Here is a 19,859-nt window from a genome sequence, read left to right as displayed (position 1 = left end):
AAGCAAAACGTGATGCTTAGAGCTGTCAAAATAAACGATTACTCGAGGTGAATAAAATTACTCGGATCAGTTTTTAAACTCGAGTTACTCGAGTTGCTCGAGTATTCGTTTCAGCTCTAATTGTATTGGTACATGATAAAACAAAGATATTATGACTAAAGATATGCGATAATATCGGTCACCGATAATTATCGGCTGATAATGGCAATTATGACGTCACACAGATAATCCAGATAATAAAAAAATTCAACCGATAATGCAATCCGATAATTATATACTTGATTTAGCCTCCAAATGTGCGCAACCGAAGAATTCAGCACGCCGCCTCCTCAACCCCTCCCCTCTCTGAAGCCCCTGAGGGATGAGGGGTTGAGGAGGCAGAGTTACATGACAAGAAGTAGTTGAATATTATGGCGGCTGTTACTAAAAAAAAAAAAACGACGCTCTCGCGATCTGCGAAACATGTACCTCAGAAGTTCCACGAGGCGGAAAGAAAGCGTCCTCATTCAAAACCACTAACCCAGCATCCATTTAAAACTGCATCTCAAAGATTTTTGGAACGAATACGAGGCTGCTGCTAGCGGGAATGCTAAAGCTATTGTAAACACAAACTGAGTTAAACTACAGGGCTTGTCACGATACAGAGTCTGGTTGTTTGGGAATGCAGCCCAAGGCGGGTACTAAACTCGTATCTAAGCGGCACGACTGGAGACCGATAGTCTGCATGTAGCCGTCTTCCGACAGAGCCTGCCGCTCTGGCCGGTCCGGCAGGCCGCCGCAACGACGAGCCCGGTCCCCCGGCTTCGTGACCTCCGGCGAACACCCCGATTTCTCGAGCGTTCCCCCACGGCGTGCGAGCAGAGCCAGACCCCGAATACGCCGCGGCGAACCGGCCGGTGCGGGCAGATTATCCCGTACAAACGTAAGCTGCCGCCACCAAGACGAGACATGGTTTTATTTTTACCAAAGCCCTGGATAAAAAAAATAATGCAGTTTATACGACCACGATTCTTCTTGAAAAACATGCCAATCACATTTTCACCACGGACATTTGGAAAAGTGATGTCCAGTAAGCAAGCTTATCATGACGGCACAGTGGTTAGATGCTAATTTAAACTTGGAGAAAATGGTCAGCCAGTCAATAATGCATTCAGTATGTAAAATGACGAATGGTCAGATGACTTTGTAACGCTGCCTTTATTTTCGGCTCAACAAAACTCTGGCACAAAACAACACGCACTGGGATGCGAGCTCCAACTCCGTCCAAATCGTACTGCCGTGTATCAGTTTAGCTGCTGTAAAGCAAATGTCGTGTGTGCCGCAAATGTAAACAAAGCGCTGCAGAATGGGTACATGACATCTCGCTCTTTTGAGTTAATCATTTTCACACTGTGCAACAAAGCATATAACATTAGCAATCACTTTTTCAAATTAATTTATTTGTCTGCTCAATTACAGTATGGAGGACCAGGAGTGCAAAAATTCAATAAATAAATACACAAATAAATAATTAAAAGTGTCATTAAAATGCTTTTATTTCAATATTTATTTATTTATTTCAATATTTATTTCAAATTTTATTTATTTCAATTTTTATTTATTTCAATTTTTATTTATTTTGATTTATATTTATTTATTTCAATTTTTAATTATTTATTTCAATTTATATTTATTCGATTAATATTTATTTATTTCAATTTTTATTTATTTATTTCAATTTATATTTATTCATTTCAAAATTTATTTCGATTCATATTTATTTGTTTCAATTTTTATTCCTTTATTTCAACTTTTATTTATTTATTTCAATTATTATTTATTTATTTCATTTTATATTTATTTCAAAATGTATTTCATTTTTTATTTATTTATTTCAATTTTTATTCATTTATTTCAATTTTTATTTATTTATTTCATCATTTACTTATTTATTTCAACATTTATTTATTTCATTCTCTTGTTCCCCCGTGTGGTCGCATGAAATAATTTTATCTGTCATTGGCTCATCAAACTCGGTGGGCGGGCATGAACTAGGCGGGGTTTGAGTTGATTGAGTAATAAGCGATTGCTACGTCCTATTTCTTCCCAACATGGCGGCATTATCTGAGATTTTGCATGAGCTCTCTTGGGACATGTTAGATTTCTCAGAACAAATTGCAGCAGGGCATTTGGACCCTGAGTACGTGTCCTACAAAACAGAGCAATTAATTAACGTTATTGGCATCGTCTCGGCTCTGTCAGATCAAGATGTTGATCGAAGAGTTTTCGATAGTTTAGAATTGCGGTCAAGCCAGCCTCCACTCGTAAAAACGAAGTCAAACCTGCCGCCCCTCATTTGGATTATTGTTTGCATTATGTGCATTACGGTAATGCAATGCGCTGGCTTCAGAATGCAATGACGTGGCTTCAGAGCACAAGTCCCTTTATTAAATATATGGGGGGAAAAACGGTGACCTATTCAATAACAGGTCCACTTTAGAGGGACACTGGAGCACCCCTAGACCCAAACTATTCATCATTATCATGTAAAAACGGTGTCGGAGTTCAGAGTAAAACTACTTAGAAAACTGCTAGTTATTTCTGTCATTTAGCCTTATTTCAAAACTTGATTGATTAAAAAAAAAAAAAAAAATTAAAATCTGGTAAATATCCAAGGACCGTTCCACTTCTGAGTTATACTAGAGTTTCCCGTATGCAGACATTAGCCCGTTTAAAGGCGCTGGCCCACGCGATGTAGAAGCCACAGACTGGACTCCACCATGGGCTGCTGGTGGAGTTCTCCTCAGAGTGTCCTCGATTAAATTTGCTGCTCCTCTGAGCAGCTCTGGGCACATTTTGGACATATGTATGTTTTGCTTGGACAACACGCGGAATGTGTCAAAGCCTACTACCGCTACACTGACCACGCTACTAATCTTCGTCGTTTTTGTGATTTTGAGGGAGCAATTATTTTTCAGATTAACAGATCTACACTGCCACCTTATGTATTGGGTGTACATAAAAATTAGCCAATGCCTCATGTAGAATGTTGCTTGTTTCTGTGTGAGTCAAGGATCACACTTGAGCTGAATAAAACAGTTGTTTATTAACAAAACAATAGACTCGGGACGACCGATTGCCTCGCATGCACACTTCCATGTTCGTCTCATCAATACTGGCGCTACTCCCGTGATTAGCAACTTACATATGACATCGAGGGTACGGCGGCTCATGAGTGTCAAACAACATTTAACCAAAAGTTCTACACCTCAGGCGTCAATCTATTATCTGAGAACAACTAGTTAAGACTTTACTGAGCAACCAATCAGACGTTAGAAACTTTGACGAGCAAACGTGACAGAAAATTATTTCATGGTTGCACCTCCAGAGGAACAAGAGTGCAAGAATGAAATAAATAAAAAGTGAAATAAATAAAAGTTGAAATAAACAAATAAATGATGAAATAAGTAAATAAAAACTGAAATAAATAAATAAAAAATTGAAATAAATAAATAAAAGTTGAAATAAATTAATAAAAATTGAAATAAATAAATAAAAATCGAAATAAATTTTGAAATAAATGTAAATTGGAATAAATAAAACTCGAAATAAATAAAATTGAAATAAATAAATATAAATTGAAATAAATAAATAAAAATTGAAATAAATAAATAAATATTGAAAGAAAAGCATTTTAATGACACTATTAATTATTTATTTAATTGTGTATTTATTTATTGAATTTTTGCACTCCTGGTCCTCCATATTACAGTCAAAGTAGATAATCAAAACTTATTGGCACTTGTCAACACTTATCAATTTTTATGTGCACATTCCTGTTGTAATGAAATAACAATAATATTCTGTAGCCACAAATATTATTCAAAATCGTTCCTTCTTCCAAGTTTTTTTTTAGGATTAAGTATCATAATGTTTTGCTTAAAATAAGGCTGTTAAGATTATTTTCAGCTAGCTATTTTTCTTCCAAGAAATCTGAGAGAAATACACTTGAAGTGCTGGCAGATAATTTCACTTATTTCCAATAGATTTACACTTAAAACTGACTAGTTTTAAGGAGGTGTGTTTTGCAGTGTATTAATGTTATATATGTTAGGAATGACTTACTTTTAAAGGCATTTTTGTGCAACTTAGGTATTTACTCTCTAAGTAATTGTTGCCAAAAGTTTACCATTACACAATGTCAGACAATCTGTCATTATTTAGATGTTTGAAATGAATACTTGTTCATATTTTATGTTGAAAAAAAGAGCAATAAATGATATTTTTGCACAGTAATATTTTCTTTTGTGTATACTTTATAATTTTACATAAATCTTTTAATAGAATTATCGGCTTGACATTATCGGTTATCGGTTGGAATGAGGAGGAAATTATCGGTTATCGGTATCGGTTGAAAAATGTATTATCGTGCATCACTAATTATAACCATAGTCTAACCCAAAAAGAAGACATCTAAAAATATGACTGCAAGAGAAGAATGTGTTGGCACACAAAAGAGCCCCTGTATGCTAGAAAATGAGTAAGTGATAAGAACAGGACAAGCCCTGATAGAGAAGCAGATGTCCTGAAGATAAGGGCGGGGCTTCACTTTACACTAATAAGATCGCCAGTATGCTGATAGTTGACTGAACAATGTCACACCTTCGCGGACATGTAATGACTGATGGACATAACATTCTAAGATGACTTTTTGCCCGTTTCTGGCTGAGCTTACAACATAATCACCATTGCCCTGACGACAGGGACACACAAACTCTTTTGCCGAATCCAAGACTGATGCCACCCAGGATGACGCCCTGTCAACTACCGTATTGGCCCGACATAAGACAGTGTTTTTTGCATTGAAATAAGACTGAAAAAGTGGGGGTCGTCTTATATTCGCAGTCTAGACGTTATACCCATTCACGACGCTAGATGGCGCCAGATATCATTGAAGCGATGTTCTGTCATGACAGATCTCAGCTACTTATTGCAATGTTTTTCCTTATTCAGATTTGTTTCAAGACTACAGTTACAGTTAGACTTCACTTTGATGGTTAATGCAGTTATTGCAATTTTGTTGTTTTATCACAATAGATTGGTTTATTTACATTTCAAAAACCAGAAGCCATTCATTCACGAATGTGATTGCACTTTAGTAAACATATTTAAATTTTCAGATAATAAGATTTGAATGAGGCAAAATAACATGCTTTTTCTCTCAAATATATTGTTATAATCATTTTTTTCAGATGTACTGTAATTATTTTCTGTATAAAAATTAATTTGGTGTTCAAAAAGTCTTTTTTTCAAACTTGAGTCTTGAAAAAGAGGGGGTCGTTTTATATTCAGGCCAATATGGTAATCTATCCCGCCTCTCAGCCCTCTTCAAAACATTGACCAATTCCGTCAAACGTCTTCACTTCTCTGGAGACTTAGTGCATGCTTCTAGAATTGGACCTTGGGCCCAGTTTTGCCCTCTGTTGCCTGCCGTTTTGTTGCCTGTTAATTTTGACTGTTCTCGACTTCGCCACGCTGAGAAAGTCGTTGTTAGAGCTTTTCTTCAAGTGTTTTTTCATTCATGTAGTGGTTAAAACAAAACAAACATGTGGTGTTTGCCTAAGAGGGCAATTGCTAATAAGCCTGAACGATATATCGTTTAAACATCGCCATCGCGATGTGCGTGTGCGCAATAGTCCCATCGCAAGCACGTGCGATAGTTTTTCTTTTTTTTTTTATCCACATACGCCTCACTTTCTGGTCTGCGCACAGCCTCCTACCCTCCCTCTCCCAGCCTTTTGATCCTCTCAGTCACTGCGGCACAACAATGGCTTTGATCTGGCCAAAGAAGCAGACTTCACACGGGCATCTGTCAATCATCGTTGAACTTGTTAAACAGTTGCAAGGAAGCCGCGCTGGAATGAATGTGTGTACTGTGGGGACGTTGGAGACATTTAAATGCCAGAAGTGATCATGAGGAGTTTGAAATTTCTACATGTCACTTCAACGATCACAGCTAAAGTAGATAAACAGAAGCATTTAATAAAGCCAAGCATTTATCTGCTACAGTACTTTATTATTGGTAAAAAATGATTTGGTTGGACAGTTATGTTTAAAACTTATCATAATTATGAAATTTGAAGTGCTTAAAAACCATTTATTTTTATACATTTTTTAAATCACTTTTGGGGGGGGGGGGGGGGTTTGGGGGGTTGAGAAAAAAACATGTCTTATACACGGTGACCCAAAAAAAAGTTTACACTGCCATAATACAACTTAAATGCCATGTTTATTCATCTTAGAATTAGAATTGAATCACAAATTATACATTATTGTAAAGAACATGTACAGTACACTCTATTTTTCAATGTGTCCACCCTTAAGTGTCACAACAGCCTCCAGGCGCCTGCGAAACGCTTCTTTATGTAGGATGCTGTCATCTTTTCCCAAGATCTAACAATGGACCTCTCCAAGGCTGCCACAGCAGTTTGTGGCTTCTTACAGGCACTGTCCTCCACAGTTGCCCATATGCTATAATCCAAGGGATTGAGATCTGGACTCTGGGGTGGCCACATATCACCTTGTCGATCAACTTTTTGGTCGGCACAGATCGGCACTTCCAGACCCAGGTTTTCGTGAGGCTGTTCCAATATCTTTCAGCTTCTTTTTAACTTTGTAAACTGCACATCTGGATATTCTCAGATTTGCTGTAATCTCAGTAGGTGTCAGACCGGCACGCAGCAATTCAGGTACAGCTAAAGTTTTCTTCATTTTCAGCAGAAGCACAGGAATTGTAGAGACGAGAGATTACCAGCTGCATTGAGTGACCTTAATGAATCACTTAAGCATGACAACCTATTTAGATATGTTTCAATGGCTTTTAAACAAGCAGTCAACTGAGTGTAAACTTTTTTTGGGTCAACCTGTATGTATCTCTTTCCAATGCTAAATCTGAATAAATACATTGGGCACAAAAAACACACACAAAAAAAAAAAAAAATTAAAATGGGGGGGGGTGGGCTACTTCGCGGTTTTTCACTTATCGCGGCGGGTTCTGGTCCCCATTAACCGCAAAAAACAAGGGATGACTGTACACTGTGGTGATCTAAAGTCTTTCCAAACAGCTATTTAAGTCATCTTGTGAAAATATCTTGAAAAAAAAAATATATAAATGTTTTTTAATATCGCAATATAATATCGCAATATATCGCAAACCCAAAAAAAATCGCAGCAATAGTTTTTCCCAATATCGTTCAGGCCTAATTGCTAACACGGCAGATAATGATGAGTGACGATTGAAGTATTCCTAAATAATAGTTCCAAGTCAAAGACATTGCTTTGGTGGGGTCCTTCTTGTCTACCAATGTTTAAACTTGACTACCACTCATAGGCAGAGTTTGTCTTTTGGGGCAGGGGGTCACAACATGTTGAAACGTAGTGTCAGCAATAAAATTAATTTACAGGAATGTTTATAAAAATAAGTTGACAATGAGCATTTTTGTTTCCCATCATTTTTGAGGAGAATTCATAATCAGGCTGCTTAGGCAATACTTTTCGCCAAGATGGTCAACCATTGAATAAGGTACGCCCACCGGTGTCTTGCCAATGTAGTTACCCTAGTAAAAAGTTGTATCCCTTGGGCTGAGCCATTTGGAGGTAGATTTATGTCTTTTTGTTTTCAATCCAAAAAAGTCTCTTCATTAAGAGGAAAAAAAAATTGCTTCAATCAAAATATATATTTTCAATTAAAAAAAAAAGTTGGGTCAATTAAAAAAAAATGTGTTTAAATGCAAAAATAAATTTGAAATTAAAAAAGTACGTGAAAGTTATTTTTCTTTGAATTTTTTTTTTTTTGATTGGAGTCAAGTGTTTTTTTTGTTTGTTTGCTTGTTTGTTTTTTTGACTGAAGTAATGCTGATTTTTGTTTGTGCCACATTTTGGCTTGGACATTTTTGTCTTTATTTTTCAATCAAAAGATAAGTTGTGTCAAAAAAAAAAGAAGAAATTTCAGTCATAGAAAACGTTTTTTAATGTGAAAAAATATTTGAGATTGAAAAATTTGCATTTGAACACTTAAATTTTCACTGAAAAAGTTTTCTTTGATTGAAGCAGTCCTTTTTGTGTTTGTCATATCATAGGTAGGACATTTGTGTCCAAAATCAATAAATCCCCCAAAAAAGTTGCGTCAATCAGAAAAATATTTTCAATCAAAGAAAAAAATCATTTGAAAAATAAAATTTCCCTCCTTTTTTTTTTTTTTTTTTTTTTTGAAAATCATATGCAAAGCAAATGTCCTTCTAAGGTGCTAGTCTGCTAGTCACATGATCTGTTCGAAAAAATTTTTTGATCCATTATAAAAATATATTTTTTGGTTCATTTAATTCATTTTGTTGCAGTTTTATCGCTTTACAACTTTATATGGCTTATATGGCTTTATGGCTGTCAAACGATTAAAATTTTTAATCGAGTTAATTACAGCTTAAAAATTAATTAATCGTAATTAATCGCAATTAATCGCAACTCAAACCATCTATAAAATATGCCATATTTTTCTGTAAATTATACATATATTCTGTAAAATAAATTGTTGGAATGGAAAGATAAGACACAAGATGGATATATACATTCAACATACGGTACATAAGGACTGTAGTGGGCATTTCACTCTACTGTCATTTAAATCTGTCTATGCTGTCCTCACTCCGAAGCGTCTACTTTTTCCAAAGCTAGACAGCTAGTGAACGACGCCTTAATAATCAGACTTCTTCCTTTTTCATCTGATTTATTAATAAAATGGCCTCAAACCATTGTCCTCTTTAGACCGTCGTAAAACTACAAAAAAAACGTACACAAGCATTGCATTAGCAACGACGTTAGCTTAGCACGCTATACAGGTTCACTAAACATAAACAAAAAGCGGATCATGCAAAAAATATAACATTTCGCTTTCTAACATAATATGCACATTCTTTACAACAACCATACTTACTGACAAATCTTGTCCAAGGATCATATAAGCACAACATTACAACGTGGGCGTCAGCCCGAGACCTCGTGCAGCCATATTGAACGGTCAAGAAAGCAATAAACCATGTCGCAAAGCGACCACAAGAGTTCGCTGTTGGACAGCACAAAAAGCCTTGCTTTAAAACTTACCAAAAGGCAGAATACTGTCTGAGCGGGACATGTGCGTTAATTGCGTCAAATATTTTAACGTGATTAATTTAAAAAATTAATTACCGCGCGTTAACGCGATAATTTTGACAGCCCTAATATGTATAATTATAATATATAAATATTATATATATAAATATAGAAAAGTGAATTTCATGCAATGACCCTTTTCGGCCACCAGGGGGGCCTGGACCTGTCCCCCCATTAAATCCGCTTATGCTACCACTGCAACATTCCCCCCTCTCTAGATTATTAATATTTTTTTGAAAATGAATCTATTCATGATTCAAAAGGATTTCCCTCTTTGACTTACCTCTTGTTCATTGCTGGGTTTTAGGAGTAGACGTGGACGTGTTGGACTGCTCAGACTTCAGCGGCGGCTCTTTGCCACCAGAGAACTCCAATGCAGCATCATCACACGTGAGGAGCACTACAAAGACAAAAAGCAGAATAAAGAGCAGCTGCAGGCGTCTTTTTCTCGACAGCAGGCCGTCCGAAGATGAGGATGAGAAAGAATCGGGCAAAAAAGCTGGTAATGAAGAAACTTCACCTCCCAGCTTGAGCAAAACGCCATCAGACGATTCCTGGACTCGTCCTTTAATGTTTGAGGATTTTCCTGGTAGCGATGTCGAACCAGATGAGTCAACTGGTTTCCCGCCAGTTTGTCTCCCCGCACAGACTGCCATGTTGCAAATGGCGTCTCAGAACAGTTCGGGAAGTGTTATAAAGCTAAAGAACAGACAAAGCCACAAACAAGGGGAGCACAGTCGCATGACCTTTAAATGGCGACGAACGGGGAGCTCGGGACGCACTTTGCGTCCTGTCGGCGGCTCACGAATTCCAAAGAAGAGACTTTTAAAAATCAAGTACTGCCCCTACTTGTCGGCTTGCCACAGCGCCGAGCGAAGACGACGCTGGGTCCTGCGCTCCGCCGTCCAGCGTGCCAGTGGCGCCTCTGGTCAACCGTATCCGGACCTAGTGGGTAAGAGGATTCGCCACCTGTACGAGGAGCTAGACAAGTCAGAGGTGTGGTACCGAGGGGAGGTGCTTTGCGTCCACGAGGCCAACAGTGACCCCCTGAAAACCATCTTTGAGGTGTGCTACGACAGCGAGCCCGAGTGGAAGTACTATTTGGAGCTGCTCACTGACTATAAGAAAGGATGGCTGATTGTAGAGGAAGATAACCCCAAAATAACACATCCAATGCATCAAAGATGAAAGTCTTCAACCAACAACCATGACACTGTAGAACGACTCAAGTTGTCGACATAAAACTAGTGCAAACTCAATTGCTTCTGGAAAATTGCTCTAATGGGGCTAAAGCCACATTTTATTTATTAATATTTTTATCAAGGGAAGGCAAGTGAGTGAAATTCTCAATTTTAATGCAAACCTGGACTGTAAAGTAAAAAAAAGCCAATAATGTACAAGCCATAAACTCTACATGCATAGTATGGAGGTTGCTGCATACTCGGTGAGCAAAGACCCAGGAAGTGCCAAATAATTGTCACAGTTTGCACTTGTAGAGCTAAAACCATGGGTACCATTTTGTAAATCAGGCTGTTTTTTTTCATACTTATTTCACAAAATACACATTAAGACTGGAATTGTCCGATAATGACTTTTTAACCAATATTCGATTCTGTTCAACTCCAAAAATCCGATATCGATAATTGCGGTCGTGAACTTAACATATTATGGCCAATTGTATTGTGATGCCCCACTGGATGCTTTAATAATGAGCAATTTAACAACTTCAAGGTTTTCCAAGTAAACATTCTGTGGAAAAATAAGAACTGAAGTTATGCAAAAAGTGCCAATATTCCACCACTATATTTACTATAACTCAAAATCTTGAGTTTTTGGGATCAAGTGCAAAGGCAAATGGCCAATAAGGCACTTATTCTGTCCTCAATGAGTGTGTGGGTACACAAATCGACAGATGGCAACAGATACAACAAATCAGCCTTAAAGACAATTGGCTTTACTGTTCTCATGTTTCTCTTGACAAGAGCACTGAGACTTTTTTTTTTAAACACTAAAAACAACAACATGCCAATAATATGAAATAAAGCAAGCAGTCAAATAATGTAACCACATTTTACCACAAATGCAAATAAAATGAAATATACACACCTCCAATATACTACACAATGCTCATGAATATAAAACAAAGGAAGAATATAACTTTGAAGCGATGCTTGTATAAGTCCCAAACAACGTGAGATGACAAGAACTGCCATGGTACACTGGCTGCAGACGTTAGCTCGCTCTCTATCCGCAATGAGCTTGCGTCGACATATGATTGCGTCAGCAGAAAGTGCAGAAACTTTTCAAAACTAAGCACCAGCAGGTTACAAGAGGCAAAAATACTATACAATACTGTAAAAGGCCAAATGATCTGGCACATTTGTAGGTTTAATAAAAGCCAAATAAAGAAGCAAAGTTATTTTCTAAAAGTACATATAATGCCATTTTGTTTCATTGGGTTTTAAAAATCAAATCAGTCAAATGGGAACTGTTATTATTAGAGGCGTGCGAAATTTCCGATTCATAGATTATTGGCGATTCGGCCGTGGAAGATCCGAGAACTATTCATAAACATCAAAATTCCGATTATTGAATTATACCAGGTAAAGTGGAAATAAAACACAGTCAGCGCAGTCTTCGGGACGCCGCAGTCTTCAGGACGCAAGGAGGAACGGACCGAGAGTAAATATCTTGTTCAACTCATGCCACTAGATTAAAAAAAAAAAAAAAAAAAAATCATACCTGGCTGCGGCCGACAGCCGCTACAAACAGCGACCGGTTGCTAGTTGCTACAAACATACGGCAACATATGGTGGATATCACATATTGTAGAACTAGATGTGAAATGACAGTAACGACAGTGTTGGAACATATACAAAGAACTAGATGCGAAATGACAGACTTGCCGCCATCTTAAAGCAGTAGACTTCTCTAGAAGGCTCTGTTGTAGCGAACCCAATTACTTTTTATCTAAAATATCCCTAAATCGGCAAAATCTTGACTTGAATCTATATTTAAATGATGAAAGTTTTAAAACTTTGACGTGTCGAAAGTAGACAGATGGGAAATTATGGAATAACGGGAACAATTTTAACAACTTTAACGGTTGATTCACAACATTAAATTAATTTTTTGATACAGAATGGGGACTTGAGTATTTTATTTACTGTTTTCAACTGTTAACTTGATACTAAAATAGTTTGGTTTAGCCTGAGAGGATTTTTGAACAATTTTGGAACTAGTGTACAAAACATTAAAAGTGTGGTGGGTGCGTCAATAATCGATTTATAATCGAATCGGAGCCACTGAATCGTAATCGAATCGTTAGGTGCGCAAAGATTCCCAGCTCTAGTTATTATTGTGTTATTACTAATTATTTTTAACGTTATTAGCACTGCCACATTTTTCTGGCGGTGCGAGGCCGGCCGGTTGTTTTTCATTTCAATGCAGATCCAGTAGCTCATAAGTTGGTAACCCATAACAAGATCATGGTTCGAGCTGGTACGGAATTATGTCAAGCAAGATTGAAGTGTAAACGGAACGCTCGTTGTGTTGCAGTTACAGATTTATTTGTGTTGATAAACGTTTCCACAATGAAAGCACGATGCTCACCAGTCCAATTCATGGCATCAAATGAACAAGAAATGAAAAACAACGGCATTGTATAGAAACAAAACAAAATGGCATCGTATGTACTTTACAAAAATAAAACCTTTTTTGTTTCTTTACTTTATTTGGCTTTTATTATACCTACAAATGTGCCAGATCATTTTGCCTGACCCTAACTTTCTGCTTTTAAATGTCACACCATAAGATCCTGCTGTCCTATTGGTCATAATTTCCAATCATGCTTAACAATTAGGGCTGTCAAACGATTAAAAATTTTAATCGAGTTAATCACAGCTTAAAAATTAATCGCAATTCAAACCATCTATAAAATATGCCATATTTTTCTGTAAATTATTGTTGGAATGGAAAGATGACACAAGACGGATATATACATTCAACATACTGTACATAAGTACTGTATTTGTTTATTATAACAATAAATCAACAAGATGGCATTAACATAACACATTCTGTTAAAGCAATCCGTAGATAAAAAGACTTGTAGTTCTTAAGACAAATGTTAGTACAAGTTATAGAAATTTTATATTAAAACCCCTCTTAATGTTTTCGTTTTAATTTGTAAAATTTTCGAACAAAAAATAAACTAGTAGCTCACCATTGTTGATGTCAATAATTACACAATGCCCATGGATGGTGCTGAAACCCAAGCGCCAGCAGAGGGCGACAAAACACACAAAAAAAAACATAACAAGTGGACATGACGCTGTAATTTCAATCTGAGCGGGGCATTTGCGTTAATTGCATCAAATGTTTTAACTTGATTAATTAAAAAAAATAATTACAGCCCGTTAACGCGATAATTTTGACAGCCTTATTAATAATACAATTCCGCTCTTCTATTTGCCTATTGTTAATGACGTTTCAATTTAGGTGTCTCAGTATAATGTGCACTGGCGCAACGGTGTTATTGTTGATATTGCGGGGCCGTCTGAGTCAAATGAGCACAAGGTGCCTCGTGTTTTTGTCTCACGACGTTTTTTTTTTTGTTTTTTTTCATGAAAGAGAACATTGCCTCGTGCAAAGGGAAAGTTACACAGCCGTGGTGCAGTTGGTAGCTAACGTCCTGGGACTGAAGGGTCAGTGGTTCAATGACTGCCCACTGTCGAAGTGCCCTTGAACAAGGCACTGAACCCCAATTTGCCCCCAATGGCTTGGCAGCTCCTCACATTGCTGCAGCACCATTGGTGTATGAAAGTCTATGTGAAATGGTAAATGTGTGCTCACGTAAAGTGCTTTGGGCATGGTAAACATGTTCTATTATCTACTTCATTACAGGTATTTAAGGTTATGTTAGGTATATGGAGTGATTCAAATGTGTTTGGCTGTCATTTTATTCCACTTTTACCCCAAATATAAAATTTAATGTGGCGTGTCAGTCGTGCTTGGAACGGATCAGGGCATTTACATGTAAAACGTGTCTCTCTTTACAAAATTTTCGGGTTACGAGACTACTTCCAGAACCAATTAATGTCGTAAGTAGAGGTAACCACTTTAGTTTGAAGTGCTTTGAGGGCCTTAAAAAGGTGGAAAGGCACAATACAAGTGTCATTCCATTTACCATTTAACCAATCAGAAGACTGGGTGAATACGAGTGCAGGAGACAACAGGCAGGAGAGAGGTGAGCCTGCATCTGGGGCTGAAATAACCCAGTTTTAAATGGATTTTTTTCCATATCGGCCGGTCGGATTAGAAAAAAGAAAGGCTGATAGCGATATGTCGTATTTCCAAATATCAGCGCCAAAATTTGTCTATATCAGATTTTTTAAAAATACTTTTATCGGTTCATAATATCTGACAACTCTGATTATGATTCCTATCAGGCCACAAGTAATTGATAACTGATAAACCAATATTAAATGAACTTTTAATGCTGATCTCAAGTGTCAAAAACAAGGGGCTCCCAAGGACTTTCTAGAAAACGCTCACCAATGGTGGGACATTGTGATTTTGTAGGAATCATTTCGAAGTGATTATTTGAAAAGTAAATAATGGTCACGGTTTACTAAATTGGCTCTTTAATAGGCGACTAATGCCAATTATTTCCAATGTAGTGATACAAAACCATACTGTTTGAGTGATGATGAAAAAGTCTTGTGTTTTTGAGTGTCTTTTATGTGCCCGTACACAGAATCTTTTACCACAAACTGAGCCAACGTTTAGACATAGTCTTTCTCAATAGTCTCCTGATAGCTTTAAGATCAAAATGTTACTGTCCACATATACTGTAAGTAGTGTGTTACTGAAGTTGGACCGTTGCTAGTATGGTGCTCACAGCATGTGAAAGTACCCTTTTATTGTCTTTTCTAAGAGGTATGTCTTTTTTTGTATTGTCTTTAAATAACACAGTTGAATGTCTTCAATAAAGATGTCTTGTTTAACTCAGCTTTTTGTTTGGTCATACAAACTTATGCATACATGCCTGGTTTTAGTCTGACGATGGAGAAAGAGCTAATACTGGATAAAGCTCAAATGGCTCACATAACACTTGGATGATAATTGAATCAATCATCATAAGAGGCATGACGTCAAGTCCAGCTCCTAAACAAATCCAGCACGGTTCTGAAGGAATTATATTTTACCACCAATGGATTTAAAATGTGGAATGAAATTCATTGACTTTGTCTCCATCTAGTGGCTGGTCTTAGTGGAGTTTACGGTAATTTGAAGAGCTGAACATTATTAATTTTGTTACGTTATTAGCATGCAAAAGCACTAACTTGCCATGGTCGCTAAGGTATTAGCTATGTTTTATGATCCAAAAATGCATGGAGAAATCCGTCACTTGCAGCTGTAAGGCTCAACTCTTCCCCCACCGGTTGTTTCTCAGTGTCAGTAAGCTGTGTGACACGATGACGGGAGGAGGTGAAACCCCTGAAATTCCCCCTGAAATTATATTTAATCCCCAAAGTTAAATATGCTATTGTTTCAAAAATACAGTGGGGCAAAACACAGGTTCTCGTGTTTGAAGGAGAAAGAATACTGAATTGCATCCGAAGAACACCATACCCACTATGAAGCATGGGGGTGGAAACATCATACTTTTGGGCTGTTCTTCTGCAAAGGGGCCAGGACAACTGATCTGTGTAAAGGAAAGAATGAATGGGGCCATGTATCGAGAGATTTTGAATGAAAATCTCCATCAGCAAGGGCATTGAATATGAGACGTGGCTGGGTCTTTCAGCATGACAATGATCCCAAACACACAGCCAGGGCAACAAAGGAGTGGCTTCGTAAGAAGCATTTCAAGGTCCTGGAGTGGCCTAGTCAGTCTCCAGATCTCAACCCCATGGAAAATCTGTGGAGGGAGTTGAAAGTCCGTGTTGCCCAACGACAGCCCCAAAACATCACTGCTCTAGAGGAGATCTGCATGGAGGAATGGGCCAAAATACCAGCAACAGTGTGTGAAAAGCTTGTGGATGTCCAAAAGACCAGCTTAACTCCAGCAAGATGGAAGCCATTCACCTTCATATGCAGTAAATATTTTGTTGGGGGCCATGGTTCCACAGATCGACAATTCTGATCCATTGCCTGCCCGAAGAGGTAAGCCATTTTGATATTTGTACTTATTTTTTTGCGTGGCGTTTTGCCGTGCTGCTTCTGTCTGCCAATGAATTCATAACTGTCAAGTTGTACGGTTTCGGCATAATGTGTACAAGGGAGCACTGATTTTTAAATGTGTTTGCCGTATGTTCAAAATTTGTACGTTTTTTGTGCATTACGTTTTTTTTCCCCCGTTCGGATTGTCACCATTTCGGCAACGAGACTGTGCGTTACTACGTTGGTTGAATGACGTGAGAAAAGTCAGACATGTAGCGAGAAAAGAGTGTTTGGTGTGATGCTGTAGCAAACGCGATGCTAGGGCTAGGTGGTTCCAATATTTCTTGACTGTAGCCGACAGCCTACAATCCACGCCTAGATATCACATGCATATAGAACTTAGTAGAACGCATATAGAACTTAGTAAACAGCAGCCATTTTAAAGCAGTAGACTTCTCAGAAAGCCTCTGTTGTAGTGAACTTTCCTAGCGAACCTAAGTAACTTTTTATCTAACATACTCCTAAATCGGCAAAATCTTGAATTGAATCGGTCTTTAAATGAGGAAAGTTTTACAATTTTCACATGTCGAAAGTAGACAGAAGGGAACTAATGCAAAAACGGGAGCAATTTTAACAACAGTTGATTCACAACATTAAATGACTTCCAAACTTAGCAAAGGTTACTATGCTTTTTGTTTTGTTTTTTTAAAATGAAAAAATAACATGAAAGGTAACACCAGTTACTTTGCCAAGTAACTACTCTTACATTCAGGTAACCGAGTTACTAACTCAATTACTTTTTGTGAGAAGTAATTTGTAACTGTAATTGCTTTTTAAAAGTAAGCGTGGCAACACTGTTCATAAAGATGAAGTCTGCTGAATGAAAAATGACGAAAGCGTAGATTTTTTTCTGCTAATTTGTGCCGAACACAATTTGCCTGCAACTATTGCTGATCACTTCTCAGGATTAGCAAAAGAAATGTTCCCTGACTCAAAGATTGCATCGGTAAGTTAATTTTATCAATTGACCTTTTTAATTTATAATTGGACGCACTAACAAACTTCAAGTGCCATGAAGTGCAGCCATCAAGACATGATAGAAATTGCCAAAAGTGCTACATACAATTAAAACAAATGTCACTGTTAAATTTTAGTAATCATGATGTAGCTGAAGATCTTGTTCTTTGATCGCACCAGGTTATATGTTACAATATTGCCAATAAATTCATATTATGTTAAAAGTGAATTTTATATTTGTTTCATATTGCACGCTATATACACAACGTTGTAAGATTAGTCACCAATTTGTAAGGGCGTACGTCACTATTTGCAAGATTGCCAATGGGCTCGGGTTGACAGGTATGTGAATGACCTAAAAAAAAAAATTCAAGTGGTATCTGACTGCCACTGTTGTTACCTTTTATGTTGTAAAGAAAAAATTTAGACTTAAGGGGGAAGTGTAAATTAATAAAAATTAAGACGTATTGTTCATGAAAAAACTAACCTGAGTAGCATTTGCGATCGCTACATTAAAATAGCAATGAAAATTACCCCCAAGAATGGTCAGAGACGCAAGACAACCAGAGAATATAATATATATGAAAGACCGGGCATATGGTGTTAAAGGATAGATTGTTGAATGTCATTGTCTGGGGCGTAAGGCAATGCACTCAAGAAAAAACTGTCAATAGAAAAGCTACCTCTGGATAAGGTCGGCTCTTTTTCCCAATCTTTTTCAGTCCTCGAGACTCAAGCCATCTTTTTAACTGAAAATGTCTATGTTGTTCCACATCTTTAACAGTGAATTTGGCACCAGGGACATCATTTTCATACAGAATTGATAGGTTTAGCTCAGTAAACATCTCGTTCGTACACTATTTACATGCATTTAGCATTAGGGAGCTTGACCCGCCTAACAACAGTTGCTAACGTCATGAATATTAATGAGCAAAAGTGACGTGTTGCGTGCGGTACGCCATTACCCTTTCCACGTTTTTCGCCTCTTTGTTAAACAAAATTTTAAAACGATGTTGCAACTCTGACAAAAACACAAAGTGAGTCAACTTTTGGTTGAGTAAATCATGTCTCCATTTAGTCATCGACATTGCAAAATGTAATGTTAAGCCAAGCTACTCTAATGACTCACACGGAAACTGCTGCAAATGAGATTTTCTCATGACATTTATTCAAATTAACAATACAGTTTATAATTTTCTAGGATAAAATAAGAAGTCTGAACACATAAGCATTTTGGAACAGAACTGTCCCCCCCTATCCCTTAGTACTGAAACTAGGGTTGCCTCTTTTAACCATTTTTTGGGGGGGTGGGGGGGTTGAGGGTTGCTGACACTCTTGTCAATCCCATGACTTTTGATCAGTGCCTGAACACGCGAGGGCCGTGTTCCACAAACACGAGGGGGAGCATTTACAAGCGGAGCCGTCCACAACCTGCAGCTCTGGGGCACTGACATTTCAATGATATATCGTCCAATATAAACTTAAAAAAAAAAAAAGTGTGACAAAACGCAACGATGTTCAATCTCCCCCTGCGAGGAGTCACATCCATCCTTACACGACATTCCGTGTCAGGTGCGAATGGAGCGCGAACGGCAACAAAAAAAAAAAGAGTGAATGTCACTCAGTTTGGCTCTTAAAAACAAGTTTGAAGCGGGTTAAACAGGGTAGCAGTTAGAAAAAGCAACATTGAGCAGGCGCGCTGACACCTTTTCAAACCTCCAGTTTTCTTGGCAACACGGTTTTCTAGTAGTGTCCATTCAGAGCTCCTGGTGAGGTCACCTGTGCGCTGCTCCTTATTGCAAACACCTTTAACAATGTTTGTAAAGAATAAATAGGTCAAAACGATGCAAACGCGTGCCACTTGCCCTTTAACTTCCATGCATATGGGCTATTTACAAATTGAAAAAAAACAGACTTGCTATTTTTTTTTTCATTATCATTTTGTTTTTTATGAAATGTCTTTGCCCCTTTACAATCAGCCCACCACACAAAAGGACCTCGCCACATACTGCAGACATGGCCAGGACAATTAAAGCTGTGTTTAAAACGTGTTCACACTAACGGGGAAAACAAACATAAAAATTAAACAGATTTCACAAGCCAAAAAAAGGAAAAGAAGGTAGCTGAGGGGAGATGTTACAATACAAACCAAAAGAGGATGTACGTATTTAAGATGGACTTTCTGCTGCTAACAATACTGTAGTACACTTTTTTTACTCTACCTTTTTATTTAAATATAATTTACTTCCACATTGTTAAAGAAAAAGGATGCAAAAGTGGTAGTTTTGCCAAAAGAGGGGCAGCAGAAGGCCCGTACTGCCCTGACCAATTTGCATCAGCGCTCTTATTTTGTCAAGATACTCCAGAGTCCAAGCATTGGGACGTGTCCTCAATCCTCAATGTACTCCCACAAGTCCTTCTCGTAGCCTTCGTGCACGTGCTGGAGCAGAACTCGTCGCCGGCTCTCGCAGTATCTGCGATATACAAACACG

The 19,859-nt window shown here is 37.7% G+C and overlaps 2 protein-coding genes across 2 annotated transcripts in view; one reads left to right on the top strand and one right to left on the bottom strand.

The window, feature by feature from the left end:
- c5h15orf39 (chromosome 5 C15orf39 homolog) overlaps positions 1–15,313 on the top strand; it is a 33,990-nt gene extending 18,677 nt beyond the window's left edge. The window contains exon 3 of the mRNA XM_057835718.1: positions 9,491–15,313. Coding sequence (XP_057691701.1) covers positions 9,491–10,371 — 881 coding nt within the window. The 3' untranslated portion in view covers positions 10,372–15,313. The remainder of the gene's footprint in view (positions 1–9,490) is intronic.
- Positions 13,257–19,859, bottom strand: part of arih1 (ariadne ubiquitin-conjugating enzyme E2 binding protein homolog 1 (Drosophila)) — a 39,130-nt gene continuing 32,527 nt past the window's right edge. Inside the window, exon 14 of the mRNA XM_057835719.1 lies at positions 13,257–19,841. Within this exon, the coding sequence (XP_057691702.1) occupies positions 19,757–19,841 (85 nt within the window). The 3' untranslated portion in view covers positions 13,257–19,756. The remainder of the gene's footprint in view (positions 19,842–19,859) is intronic.

Source organism: Corythoichthys intestinalis, chromosome 5 (genome assembly GCF_030265065.1).
Source record: "Corythoichthys intestinalis isolate RoL2023-P3 chromosome 5, ASM3026506v1, whole genome shotgun sequence".
Classification (NCBI taxonomy): domain Eukaryota; kingdom Metazoa; phylum Chordata; class Actinopteri; order Syngnathiformes; family Syngnathidae; genus Corythoichthys; species Corythoichthys intestinalis.
This window is presented reverse-complemented; position numbering and strand designations above follow the sequence as displayed.